A 13,889-nucleotide genomic window follows, 5' to 3' on the forward strand; every position below is an offset into this window, starting at 1 on the left:
GATCCCAACATCCCCCATTGCACTTGCTCCCAATGTGCTTATCCGCTCATTGCAATTTGCATCATCTTACTCATGCAGTGTAGCAATATATGAGAATTTGAACTTATAAAATTTGGCAAAAATCACAAATTTAAAGTTCAAATGAACTTTTTTGGCCAAAAAAAAAGTCTAAATGAACTGTGATCGACTACTTATTTGAATTCTGGGTGTAACAATGATGCACAAAGTGGTGCTTTTAGGCTTTGATTTGATACTAGGATTACCTGGATTATCAGGTATTACTGTATAACTACATGGCTGTGGGCTACAAGTAATAGGTAAAATCATGGCATTACATTGTTCTTTTGTGGTACTGACAATGACCATACAAGATCACCAACAAAATTCAGACAAAAAAAAAAAAAAAAGATCACCAACAAAGATTCCATTTTTTTCCACGCTTCATGCATTATTCTGTTATCAAAACTTCATCTCACCTTTTTGGACCACAAAGAAGACAAAGGGGAGTCCATAACTCAAACCCATTAAGGCTGCCATTCCTGTTGAATCACAATTCACCAATCATTACCTTATTATTAAACATTTAAAATAACATTAGGTAAAGAAACAGTATGATGGAAATTCCTATAATAAAATGGGAAAATGAAGTAAGTCTAGGGGGTCTGACCATATTCAACATATCTTGGAAATTCACTAGGCTTTTTCTGTGAGGGAGTTTCTGGTGATGATGATGATGATGCTATCAACTGCAAAATCATGGAGATTACAACCAACCCACTTCCTATTTTCTCCCTAATAACTCTCTCACTTAAATCCAAGGACCAGAACTCAGATATACCATTCAAAAAAGCCTCTGCTGCGACCTTGATAAACAAAAATACTCCAAGCCATACTGTTGCCTCTGCAACATGCCTGATTGCTTGGGACCAGAAAGCCCAGTTCACTAGGTTAACAATACAAGCACCAACATAAAGGGGAATCCAAAAGTACCAATCTAAAAACAAAAACAAAAAACAAAAAACAAAAATTGAGAAGATTAATTAGCTTGGATTTTGATTAACATTGTAATAAAAAAAAAGGGGCAGCAAGATTAGTGTACCAGGGTCATTTAACTGCACAGATGCAGAATAAGCAAATAGTGATGCCATTAGTAGAGAACACAAAGTGTATAGTCTGGTGGGTCTCGCCATTTTTGCAGTTGAATCTTCAGAGGATATATGATCATGTAACTAAACATCTATTTTAGTTGCTGGTTTTAGACAAGGGAATGAACCATAATAGTCAACGCCATCAAGAAGTTCATATTTCCTCATTTCAATATTTTAATTAATATTTGTGAGGCTTGTATTTTTAGTGATTTAAGAATAATTGTTCCAACATTCGAAGTCATGAGTTTGAATCTCCCATAAAAAAAATAGTATTCACCCATGTATATATGTGATCTTTAACCTTGGTATACAAAATTCTTAGAGGTTTCTATTTGCTTTATATGCGTGTGTATACACATGAATATAGTCAGTTACAGCCTGAGACTGAGACCTGCCACATGATCAGAAGGGAAGGGGATTCCATATGGTGGGCCAACCTACAGCAAGGCCATCTTCCATGGAGTTTCTTTTTGGTGCCATTGATGATGAAACGTGCTCTCTTTTCTTTCCATTCTAGCATCATTTGTAAGCTCTATTATTGCATACTATAAAGTCGCAGTTGACACACTCCATAGCTTTTCCTTTTCATAATGCACAAAACTAGAAAGAAATAATTAAAGAGGGTCAAATTTAAGTCAAAAAAATTTTCAATACTACTTAGATATTTGGGCTACTTACCCATTCTTTCTTATGTGAAATTGTGCCCCTTGATTATGATGATATCCTTTATTTTTCAAAAGCAAATAGCAACAAACATAAAGCAAAGAAGAAAGGTAAACTTGGTTCATCCCTATGCGGCACATTTTGAATTATGGTCTTTCCTTTCCATACATATATACAAAATGGGCCACCAGATGTTTTGATCAAGAATAAATTTGGATTTGGATTAAGAGGCAAATCCAACCATTGATGAAAGAAAATAGGTTATATTTCTAATGTCTTCAAATATATGCTTATTGATATGTTATGTTATTAATTTGTTAGATTGTAAATTAAAATCACATATTTAAACAAATTTCCACATAATTAAATCATTTTAATTAATAATTTAATAACATAATATATCAAACTGTGTAATATTTTCGTACATATAAGTGTAAGCATACAACCATGCATGCGGGTAGTATAGGTTGCAGGACAGCTTTGAAATCTTTATGATCGGGTTATGTGTTGGCAACTTGAGATATTGAATTGGCTTCGCCATCTGATTTTGCAAGCAACCTTTGCATCATATTATAACCTTTTTTGCATCAAATAAGTGTATTATTGCCATGGACTCATGGATATAGAAACCTTTGTGTTTGTATTGGAATTCTCTTCTTGGAATAAATATTTGGTAAACTTGGCCCTACGAGGTTCCATTTCAAATCAACAATTAATATATGCAAGCTCATGTGGGACAATTCCATCAATTACTATAGAACCTCGTTATATCACACAATCTTCTTTATTTGATTTTATTCTTCTTTCCTTCTAAATGATAAGACCATGGAAATGGAATCAACCCATCTCACCCCACAACATAAATGTGCATGATATTTGCTCCATCACCATCACCTTCAAGATACTTTTTACCGTGGCTTTTACTGGTTAAGAATATTTATCCCAACACTTTTGTAATTAAAAAAATCTATCTCAACATCTAAAATTAAAAGTAGTAAGTACACATTTCTTCTTTTTAATATTTTTAATATAAAATTTTGAATTAACTAATAATTTCACATAATCGAGATAAGATTTAAGTGCCAATAATTATTTAATTTAGTGATAAACGCTCGAAAAGTACTTAAAAGTTAAAACATGTACTTGAGAGTTTGGAGCCATCCATCATTTTCATTCCCCAAACTCTATCCAAACTCATACCTGTACACCTCAGTCATCGAATTTGGCAAATACCATGAGTCATTTAGTCTTGGTCCTCTTAGATCAATGTAACCTACTAACATAGTAATATGTACATCATTTAGTCTTGGTCCTTTTATTTCGTATAACTACACATGATATAATCAGTTTATGTGTTAATTTTTTCTTGAAAAATAAGTAGATTAGTCTTGATCCTTTTATTTTGTATAACTACACATGATATAATCAGTTTATATGTTAATTTTTTCTTGAAAAAAAAGTAGAGGGAGGTAAGATGTATAAAGCCACTTTAAATGACTACTTAATTAATTTTGTAAATGTCCTTTAAAGATTATTCTTGAAAACAAGTTTACTCAATAAAAAATTATTTAATTATTTAAATTTAATCAAATAAATAAGAATTTTTTTATACACTCATTGCATTGACACATTTGCATTTAATGAAAAATTATATACTAGTAGAGGAAATGCGAATATTTGCTTTTTTATTAGAAACAATATGTTAATATTTAAGAGTTAAAAATGTGTTTGCATTTTGTATCTTACAAATGATAAAATTTTCCCCAAATATCTTATTGTAATTTGTATGATAAATACTAAAATGATCATCACTGATAATAAAATGACTAAGCAATTTGATTAGTTTTAAAAAGCCTAATTTATAAAAGAAGAGCCTAGAAAATCTAGCAACGTTTCAACAACGCCACCATAAAACATAATAAAGAAGACAGAACAAGAACCAAAAAGAAAAAAGTAAAATAATAATAATAATAACGAGAGACAAGCATAAGGCGTGCCTGTTTTTTTTTTTTTTTGGCCAAAGACATAAGGCGTGCCTGTTTGAATTTTGATTACTGAGAAAGTGTTTTTAGATAGAGTAGAGAGAGAATATTTGCAGAGGCAAAAGACATGTAAATTCTGAATCCCCCATACACAGATAATCATCATCAAAAGCATAGGTAGACAACTAGACACAAACTGGTGATGAAGTAGAATTACAACCCATGAACCATCATTCTCTGTAGTTTTTCACTTTTCTTCTTATTTTTCTTTTCTTTTTTCTTTTTTCTTTTTTCTTTTTTCTTTCTTTCTTTCTATTTGTCATTCTTTTTGGGCCATGTGGGCTTTCTCTGCTTTACAAATTAAAGGGTCACTAGGACTCATTATTCCTCCCTAACTGGTTCCCTTGATGCTTGACACCGAGAGCTCACAGTCAATCATTTTAGGGGCACCCGTGGGCTTAAAGAAATAAGAGATTAGAGATCATATTTTCACAGAGCTCTCAGATTACCCACTTCTTGCTGAGTCTTTTAGCTGTTTTTGGTTTTTAAGGTTCTTGAAGTTGGGCACAAAAAGACCCATCTTTTTGTCCTGGAGTTGATCTATGGTTTGGTATCAGAAGGCAGGGAATATTTCTGCTAAGTTTTTGAATGCCCTTTGTGCCTGCACAAAGATAAGTGTTTCTGTTTCAATTCAGTCTCATTAAACTGTGTTCTTATCTTTTGTGCTTTTCTGCTTGCAAAGATTACATCTTTTCCTGTTTTCGGAGAAATTGCTAGCTGGGTTAGTGCCTTAAGTTCAAGTTTAAGTATTGTATTCTTTCAATTTTCAATAGGATGCAATTCTTGAGGTGGAGTAAGTGATTTCTCAATTTAGGGTTCTTAGGATCAACCTCAAAATCACACCTTTGCGCCTTTCATGCTTATGAGTTTGTATGGTAATTAGACTGTTTTGGAGAGGAAAAGAGTTTTGTTTCCAAAGTAGAAGGCCCTAGTTTTTCAAAACTTTGTTTTGTGGTCCACAGCAATGTGTTAACTGTAATTGCTTTAAGTTCTTGTGAAATATGGCTGAAATTAGACTTACAAGGGTAGAACCAGGCCAAACCAAGATTAGAAATGTCCCAATTGCTGTAACCCCAGAAGGTTTTTGGTGCTGTCCTTCTCCTGTTGCGTTTCAAAAGACCCTTAAAGCTCAAAATTCCCTACACAAACCCAAGCCCTCATCACCACCAGCCAAGGCAACAGCTCAGAGAAAACAAACCCCACTGAATGAAAGAAAGCCAACCCTTACCCCATCAAGATCAGGGATTATTTCTGATGGTCAACGAACTTTTGGTCCTGCGGCGCCAGACACACCTGCGCTTAGTGCATCTGTGGTTCCAGAGAGAGTGCCGAGACCCAAAGTTGAAAATTTGCCTAGGAAGGTTGCAATTGAGTTTGGTGAGCCTGGAACTAGTGATATCAAGGTGGTTTTACTTGGAAAGCAGGGATTTTGTGTGAAGTTGAGCGTTCACAAGAATGTTCTAGTCGAGAATAGCAACTTTTTTGCTGACAAGCTTTCTGAACAACAGTCTGGTTTGTCCTGCCTTGAAATCGAAGATTGTGATGATGTTGAAATATATGTTGAAACTGTTGGATTGATGTATTGCAAAGAAATGAGGCAACGGCTGATGAAACAAAGCGTCTCGCGGGTACTCCGCATTCTGAAGGTAATATGCAGAACTGTGTAATGCATGAGTTATCTCTTATGTGTGCTGATTGCAACTATGCTGTATTTGTTTTGTTGTTGGTCATGGTTTAACGCCAAAACTACCAAATAATTAACATATCATTTCTTCAACCACCGTTTCATGTGATATAGTTTACGTTTGTTATGATTTTCATGCTTTTCTGAATATTAGGTAGGTCACACAATCCACTTTTAGAAGGCGACTTCTCTAGCCTTTGAATGGAATCACCAAATACCTCCTGTTTGGACATATATTTGTTACAAATCCTCATGTTGCTTAGGTTGTTAATTGCAGAGTATGTATACGACTGACATGTCACATCTAGTTGATGTAAGCTTTAGTACACTGTAGTGTAGCTTACTGTTTAACCATTGTAGAAGAATGTCTCCTCTCATTGATGCTTCCACATTTTTTATGCTTTTGTTTCTGTTGATGTCCTTCCTTATGTTGTTTCTCATTCATTTTGGCATGTCATTCAACTATTCTCTTAATATGAATATCATCCTGATTAAAAAATAGACTTGAAAGAAATAGGAAAAAAAAAGAAAAGAGAAATAGACCCTTGTTCAGCATAGGTATAAGAGATATATACATATGCACCTCATTTATAAGGCTGGGATCAGTTGAATTCATATGCAATTGTTCTTCGTTAGGAAGCATTTAGGGCTGGGTTGCTTCATGTGTGCTGAAAGCTTCATGCTACGTATGCTCTGCAGAAGATTGATACTGACCATTCTATTTTGAAAACTATTTCCAATTTTTAATTCATGTGGCATGTTTAGTCTTATTGAAGTTTCATGCGTTGTGATTGCTCTTTTGCAGTTTATTGTTTTAGCTAGAATGCTTTAGTATGCTTATTGATGGATTGATCTTCTCTGTATTTAGGAGTGTGCAATTTGCTGCCTTTCAAGTCAACTTGGTCATTCAGTCAAATCCAATAGTCAGTATCAATCCACGGGGCATTTTAAGTTACTTTCACTTAAAATAGTCAGAATCAATTATGCTGATGTGGATTGGTCATGACTTAGATTTGAGCCAATAGTCAGTATCAATCCACGGGGCATTTTAAGTTACTTTCAATCCAATAGTCAGTATCAAGTATGCTGATGTGGATTGGTCATGACTTAGATTTGGTTGAATGGTCAAGAAATGCGGCTAAATGCAGAGAAGTAGAATCCCTTAGATATGCACTCACTAAGTAGGCTTTCTATATCTCGTATTCTTAGCCGACCATTTTTTATTTTTTCATTGTAAACCACACACACACACACATATATAGAAGGGTTTGTAAATTATCCTTTAAATTTTGTTACCAAAAAACATTACCCTTTGAATTTGATACATCCAAAGCCTAACCTGAATGTGAATGGTACCTTCTTTCAGATCGCAGAACTACTTGGCTTCAGCTCTTGCATGCAGTCATGTTTAGAATACTTGGAAGCAGTCCCATGGGTTGGGGAAGAAGAAGAAGAAAAAGTAGTCTCATCAGTATTACGACTCCAGGGTGAGGGTATTGGGGTAACTCCAGTATTGAAACGAGTCTCCTCTGACATTTCTAAACCCCCTAAGGACACACTTTCCCACATAATTGAACTTGTCCTCGGAAGCAATGAGGAGAGAGGCAGGCGTGAAATGAAATCCATAGTGCTGAAGCTCCTTAAGGAGAATAACAGTGTCCCAAGCTCTCCTGGTTCAGCTGACCTCTGCAATGAAACTCTATACGACTCGTGCAGAAACTGTTCGAATTTACTGTTGTCCCTGTTCAAGCAGGCTGCAGAACCAGAGTTTTCTGGTAAACCTGTGGACAACAAAGAACCTGTGGTGAAGCAAATAGCTTTAGCATCGGACAACCTCTCATGGTTGCTTGAGATTTTGGTTGACAGGCAAGCAGCAGATGCATTTGCAGTAATGTGGGCTAGCCAGCAAGAGTTGGCAGCCTTGCATACAAAGCTGCCTATTGTGTCTCGTTACCATGTTAGCTGTATTACGGGAAGGCTGTTTGTTGGCATTGGAAGAGGGGAGCTGCTTCCATCAAAGGACACCCGTCAACTGTTGTTACAAACCTGGTTACAGCCATTGATCAACGACTACAACTGGCTCCAACATGGGTGCCGGTCATTTGACCGAAAGGTAGTGGAAGAAGGAATTGGTAGGACCATCCTCACTCTGCCTCTAGAGGACCAGCAAAGTATTATGCTTTCTTGGTTGGGCAGTTTTCTGAAGGCTGGTGATAGCTGCCCAAATCTTCAGAGGGCCTTTGAAGTCTGGTGGCGGAGAACTTTCGTTAGACCATATGTGGAAGGACAAGGTAACTTACTCCAGCCAGATAGCTCAATGCCATCAGAGTAGGCCCCTATAGACTAAAAGAAGTACCATAACAAGTGAGACTGTGAGAGTAATGATTGTAATGTAAATTTAGTGGCGTTGTTTATGTTGAACAGAGTTCAGGTGGCAGAGTAGAGACTGTTGGAGTATTCTCATTTTCTGAAGGCTAACATGGCAGATTTCTGTGGTGGCAAAGAAAGAGTGACCTGGTGGACTTGCTCTGAGAAATTTATAGGAGTGAATGTTTTACGTGATGTAAGAAACTGCTTTTGTATTCATGAATGTGGGTTGATTGTTTCATGTAAAAATTCTTGAAGAAGAAAGGTAATTGAACTTGTTGCCTCATCTGAGTTTATTTATTTGCCCAAATTTTATTTTTAGTCCTCGGTAGTTTGAGTTAAGTTTTATTTTGAGTCCCTATAGTTACAATTATTCTGATTTTGGTTATGTATTTTATAAATCATTGCAATTCAATGATACATTAGTATTTTTGTCTATTTTTAAATTAGTCATTGAATCGTTAACCGTATGTAAAGTACATGACTAAAATAAAAATGGTTTGTAAATTACATGACCAAAAAAGCACAACAAATTTGACGATTTGATGAATGAAAATGTTAATATGTTCTTGAATTGCAACGATTTATAAACTACAAGACCAAAATTATAACAATTGAAACTACAAAGACTAAAAGTAAAATTTTGCTCAAACTATAAGGACCAAAAGTGAACTTTGACATATTTATTTTTCTGTTAGCTTGAGATTGGATATTTCAAGTCTCTTGTGGCTCAAAGTCAAATACTTTAAATGTACCAAACATGGTTTAATCAAAGGCTTTAGATTTATTTATAATTTCCATATATGGTGAAAAATTATATATAATACATTATAATTTGTGATTATATTTTTTTGATTTGGAAGAAGAGAGATCGAACTTGGATACAAAGTAAGCAATTCCACAGCCCTTCCAACAGCTATGAGCTACCCAACAACTGCAATTTGTGATTACATTTTATTTGATGATAATTATTTTATATTTCAATATATATTGGATTGAGTTTTGTGAATGGTTTCGGACTCATGAGCACCCCTATTACTTCAACAAAAATATCTTAAAACCTTAACATTGTTTCAAAAATTTTGTATCTTATAAGTGGGCTTGGGTGGGCTCTATAACATGTTCTAGAACTATAGCCTGCTTGGCTACAGTTCGAATTCTGAAGTGAGAAACATGGGCCAGGTTGAGAAGCCTAGCTAGTTAAGCCTATAAGGTGTTACAAAGTCCCAAAGATAGCCTATCTCGATTGACATTCATGTGTCATGCTTTAAATTTTATAGTTGATGTACAGAGTTCACTTATAAATGAAGGTCTTTTTTTTTTTTTGAGGTAAATTATAAATGCAGGTCTATGAGGTGCAAGTTTTATGTGTTCACTTATGCTGTGCATACAGGCTCCTTTTGTTGAGATATACCTCAACTTATTTATGTTGAGGTATGACCTTGTTGAGACCCACACGAGTCGTTTTGTGGCGATCCGAACCGTTCGCAAGGATCATCTTCATTGATAGATCATCCTTGCAAAATATTAGTCAAATCGGAAATCATTTGTCTATCTAACTTTGATAAAACAAATGAACGGTTTCATCGAAAATATTTGGTTCGTCCATTTATTTGATCAAAGTTAGATAGGCAAATGATTTCCGATTTGGCTAATTTTTTGCAAAGATGATCTATCAATGGAGATGTAAAAAATGAATGGTTCAGATTGACACAAAACAACTCGTGTGACCCCAATAAAGTATACCTCAACATAAATAAGTTGAGATCAACTTTTATATATATATATATATATACATATATCTCACTTGGTCCCCTCATTCATGTCCCACAAAACACAAATGCATATATATGCTACTATGCTAGTCCTCTGGCTACCAAACTTGCTCACAAATTCACAATCCCATAATCTTTGCAAAAAAAGCTACTACTGGTGGTAGTTAGCAGTACTACTATGTATACATATATATATGTTTCAGGCTTTTTGGTGGTAGTTAGCAGTACTACTATGTATACATATATATATATGTTTCAGGCTTTTTGGTGGTAGTTAGCAGTATCAGCTCCGCCATAAATTTCAACTAGAGTTGCAGTAGGACTTGGGGCTCTTGACTCTTGAGTCTTGACACTTGTGCTTACTTTGCATGTGAAATTGCATCAACCCATCAAACTTTCCATCAAATATGAACTTACAGACTTACAGGGTGTGTGACTGTGTGGTGTTCAATTTCTGCTTTCCCCAATTCCCACGTCTGTACAAAATAAAAGACAAAGCACTTTTATAACATTTTTGTTGAGGAAGACAGAAGTTACTGTCATAAATGAAGCTAACAATCACATCCTTTATTATTTACTTTATTTTTCCAAAACAAAAGAAGAAAAACAGAACAGAAACAGAAAAAACAAAAACAAACCCAAAAATTAATTTTGAACTTGAAAATTATGGGGGTTTAAATAGCTAGGATCACCCATCTGGTTTCACTAAGATGGAGGAACAAATTGGATTTGGATCCCAATAATGTTTTCCTTATCTTGTAGTTGTAGCCAATTATATAAGACAAAAGGCATTATTGATTGCACCATTGATTCAATAACAATGGCATATATGCAGTGGTCCAACACATGCACAGCCGGATCAGAATTGATTGTTCTCCTCTGTAATTGGTATCCTCTGTGGCCGGCCCCTCTGGTGGAGATGATGGGGGCCTTCTCTTCCAGGCCACCATATCATGCATTCACATTTAAAACCCATTCACAATCATAACGTCTGCAACAATGATGAAATTTGCACCTCTAGCTGCTAGATGCTACTTCCTTTTCACATTAAATTACAACCTCACTCATACAATATACATATGTATATGTTGGACATATTCTCTTACCGACAATCTGATATCATAAGATATCTATGTTATCTGATTAAATTTGAATTATTGATTATGTTGATGTCTTGTCTGTAACCTAAATTCACAGTTTGCAAAATATATGTTCGAGCACATATATATATTCCTTCCTTACCATCCCATGTGGGCTGGGGCAACATAAAACAAAGTCCATACGTATATGACCCCATTTTAAGCTGCACCCAGTCAAGTCTTATCTATTTTTGTTACAAAAAACACACACAGACCATTAATGGGCCCAAGCCCAAAACTCAATCATGCATCCCATCTCCCTCTCTCTCTATTTCCCAATGAAGGAGGGGTTCACATCCTAGTTTTTGGTTGGTGGGCAGTCCTTAGATTATATATCCAGTGTAGTGTACCATTCCATATGATGGTTAGCACTCTCTCTCTCTCTCTCTCTCTCTCTCTCTCTCTCTCTCTCTCTCTCTCTCTATATGTATCGAAGGAGAGTTTTAAGTAAGAATATCTTTATTTTAAGAAAAATAAGAATATCATTTGTTTGGTACGACTCAACAATACAATTTAATTATCAAAATTTTTTATTTTTTAAGTACTTTTTCAAAGGTTATCTTATTTGTAAAAATTTAGCTAAATTAGTAATTACTTGGTTATTTACACTGTGCACACATATATATAAATGATCGAAGTCCAACCATATATAATTGATGTCCTGCCGAATGCAGTTGAAGAGCAAATGGGGCCTCGTTTAATTGCAAAAAGTAAAGAAAAGAAAATAAATAAGAGAGCTTTTGGCTTTTGGCTTTTTGGCTTTTGCATACAATTTTCGTCTGTTTGTTCACATTGAATTTGTAAGTTATGAAAGGAATTAAATTTCAGATTTCGAAAAAATTTCGATGGAAATTTTAAAGATTTTTAAATTTCGACAAAAATTAGACGGAAATTACTATCAAAATACGAAAATTTTTAATAAAACTTTACCATAGATTTATTTAACATATTATCTACTAAATTGATAAAAAAACATTGAAAAAACTAAATTATATTGTAGGTTTCATGTGATATAAGGTGAATATAATGCGCGCTGGAGCAAATACTGTTAAATAAAATTAGTATATTATTTATATTATATAATTTAATTATACACTAAAATCTAAACCCTAATACTCTATATACTCTATAATTTATACATTAAACCCTATATACTCTATATTCTTTAGAATATTAGGTTTAGGCTCTTTAGGATACTTTTAATTATCTTTTTATATAGAAATGTATTAGAGTTTAAGATTTAAAATAACTAAACGAAATCTCAAACTTTTTTTTTTCTTTCCAATTGCCCAAGGGCCCCAAACTAGCCCTCCTTTTTTTTTTCTTTACTTTTTTTCCCATTGCCTCTCTCTTTAGTCCTTTTTTTTTTTTTTTTAATCTTTCCTTCAGTTTTTCTCGTGCCTCTCACCCAGCCAAGCTTTATCTTCACTGAGTGTAACAACCTAAATTTTGGCTTATGATAATTTTGTTACTTAAATTTTTCAAACTTGTTTTAAGGTTTGTTTAAAGGAATTAGAAATTTCTTTAAGTTTATTTTAACTAACTTAGACCTTTGGTTCTAGAGCTTAGTTGTATGGAAATGAATTTTAGAAAATAAAAATTCAAGAATTTGGCGATTTTTTTTTTTGAATTAAATTATGAGAGTATGATTTTTCATAATTTTTTTTAAAACAATTTGACTATTTTGAGGTCATAGGAAATTAGTACTCATCAATACGAATCCGTAAAATTTTTTGGTGAATTATTTAGAGTCTCGAGCTATTTTTGATGAATTTTTAAAGTTGGAGAAAATAAGAAAATTTCGACAAAAATTTTACGAAAAATTATTAAACATGTGTTTCGATTTCGGAAAAAAAACAAAAAACAAAATTTTCGGCGAAATTCAAAATTTAATACCTTGAATTTATGCGACCAAACAAGACAAAGAAACGATATGATTCTGATTGGTGATTGCAATGCAAGGCGTAGTAGCTATTAATTATAGGGTGGTACTGGCAGTCTAGTTGAAGTGGTAGGCCTTAAAAGCCTATATCTCTCAGCTGTCGGTCAGGTGTTTAATGAACAGTGTCGTCACACACTCACAGAAGCTAGTCACAGGCAAGCTCACCCGGCCCCCACCAGAAAGCAACACCTTTACGCACCATGCATGTCTATGCCATTCAAGATTTCAGAAAGTAAAAACATACATCAATTTGAATAATTCAACTTCATCCAGATATGATTCATTATCGATCAGACTTTTCAGACTTTATTCATTGATTTAGATCCAACTGCTAAATTGTCTGTAGATTAATTTCAGCAACCCTTCATAGAATTCATTGCGGTGTCTCCCTCAAGTACTAGAATCACTGCATGATCAGGCCTACTTAACTATACATGTACCTAGCTATATACATACAAAGACAAAAGTTCATAAGTGAATATGGTTCATTTGGATAACAATAGTAACTTGCTAGCTAGTAAACAGGAGTCGTTTTATTTGTTGCATATGTACAAGTGGGTTCATATTTATTAGAGGACGAGAGATGAACTAAATGTTATACAAATACTTTAACCCTTATTGCATAGAGTTGGCCTTAGAGTTTTCGGAGGCCTAAAAATGGAGCTTCAATCTTTCATGTACATTATTTAAATTTAACATAATATAAGTATATAATTAAGAACTCTATAAAATTTGGGTGCTCGAGACAATTGCCTATTTCGCATACCCACAAAACTGGCCCTAAATATACAGAGGATCTTTAGGACCTGGGTCATGTTTTGCAAGATTCTATCAATTGAAACGACAAAACAATATATTACACTTTTTGGATGACCGGTTGACTTTAAGGTGTACAAGTTGATTGAATATTGACCTAAAATTTGAGAATAATTTCAGAATTAAAATTTAAACTTTAAGTTTTAGATAGCAGGATCTCATATGTACTAATGTACAATCAATAATGCTAGTTGTCCCACATTTTTTTTCCCACATTTGTATCTCACCTGATGTGTCATTACTTTATTGGAAGGGTATTTCCTTTTTCTTTTTTAGGTTTTATTTTTTAATTTGTAGTGTCCAATGTATGAAT

General features: G+C 34.1%; 2 protein-coding genes across 2 annotated transcripts; one reads left to right on the forward strand and one right to left on the reverse strand.

The window, feature by feature from the left end:
• Positions 1–83: 83 nt before the first annotated feature.
• LOC147284584 (transmembrane family 220 helix protein) lies at positions 84–1,195 on the reverse strand. Its single transcript, XM_086243425.1, has 3 exons — positions 1,100–1,195; positions 668–994; positions 84–539 (listed from the first exon to the last, which is right to left on the reverse strand). The coding sequence occupies exons 1-3, from the start codon at positions 1,188–1,190 to the stop codon at positions 460–462; spliced, it is 498 nt and encodes a 165-aa protein (XP_086099551.1). The 5' UTR covers positions 1,191–1,195; the 3' UTR covers positions 84–459.
• Positions 1,196–4,127: 2,932 nt separating this feature from the next.
• LOC147284585 (BTB/POZ domain protein) lies at positions 4,128–8,225 on the forward strand. Its single transcript, XM_086245189.1, has 2 exons — positions 4,128–5,499; positions 6,904–8,225. Exons 1-2 carry the CDS (start codon positions 4,855–4,857, stop codon positions 7,867–7,869), a joined length of 1,611 nt encoding a protein of 536 aa, XP_086101315.1. The 5' UTR covers positions 4,128–4,854; the 3' UTR covers positions 7,870–8,225.
• Positions 8,226–13,889: the final 5,664 nt, after the last annotated feature.

This window comes from Dryas octopetala, chromosome 5 (assembly GCF_963921425.1).
Source record: "Dryas octopetala chromosome 5, drDryOcto1.1, whole genome shotgun sequence".
NCBI classification, from domain to species: Eukaryota; Viridiplantae; Streptophyta; class Magnoliopsida; order Rosales; family Rosaceae; genus Dryas; species Dryas octopetala.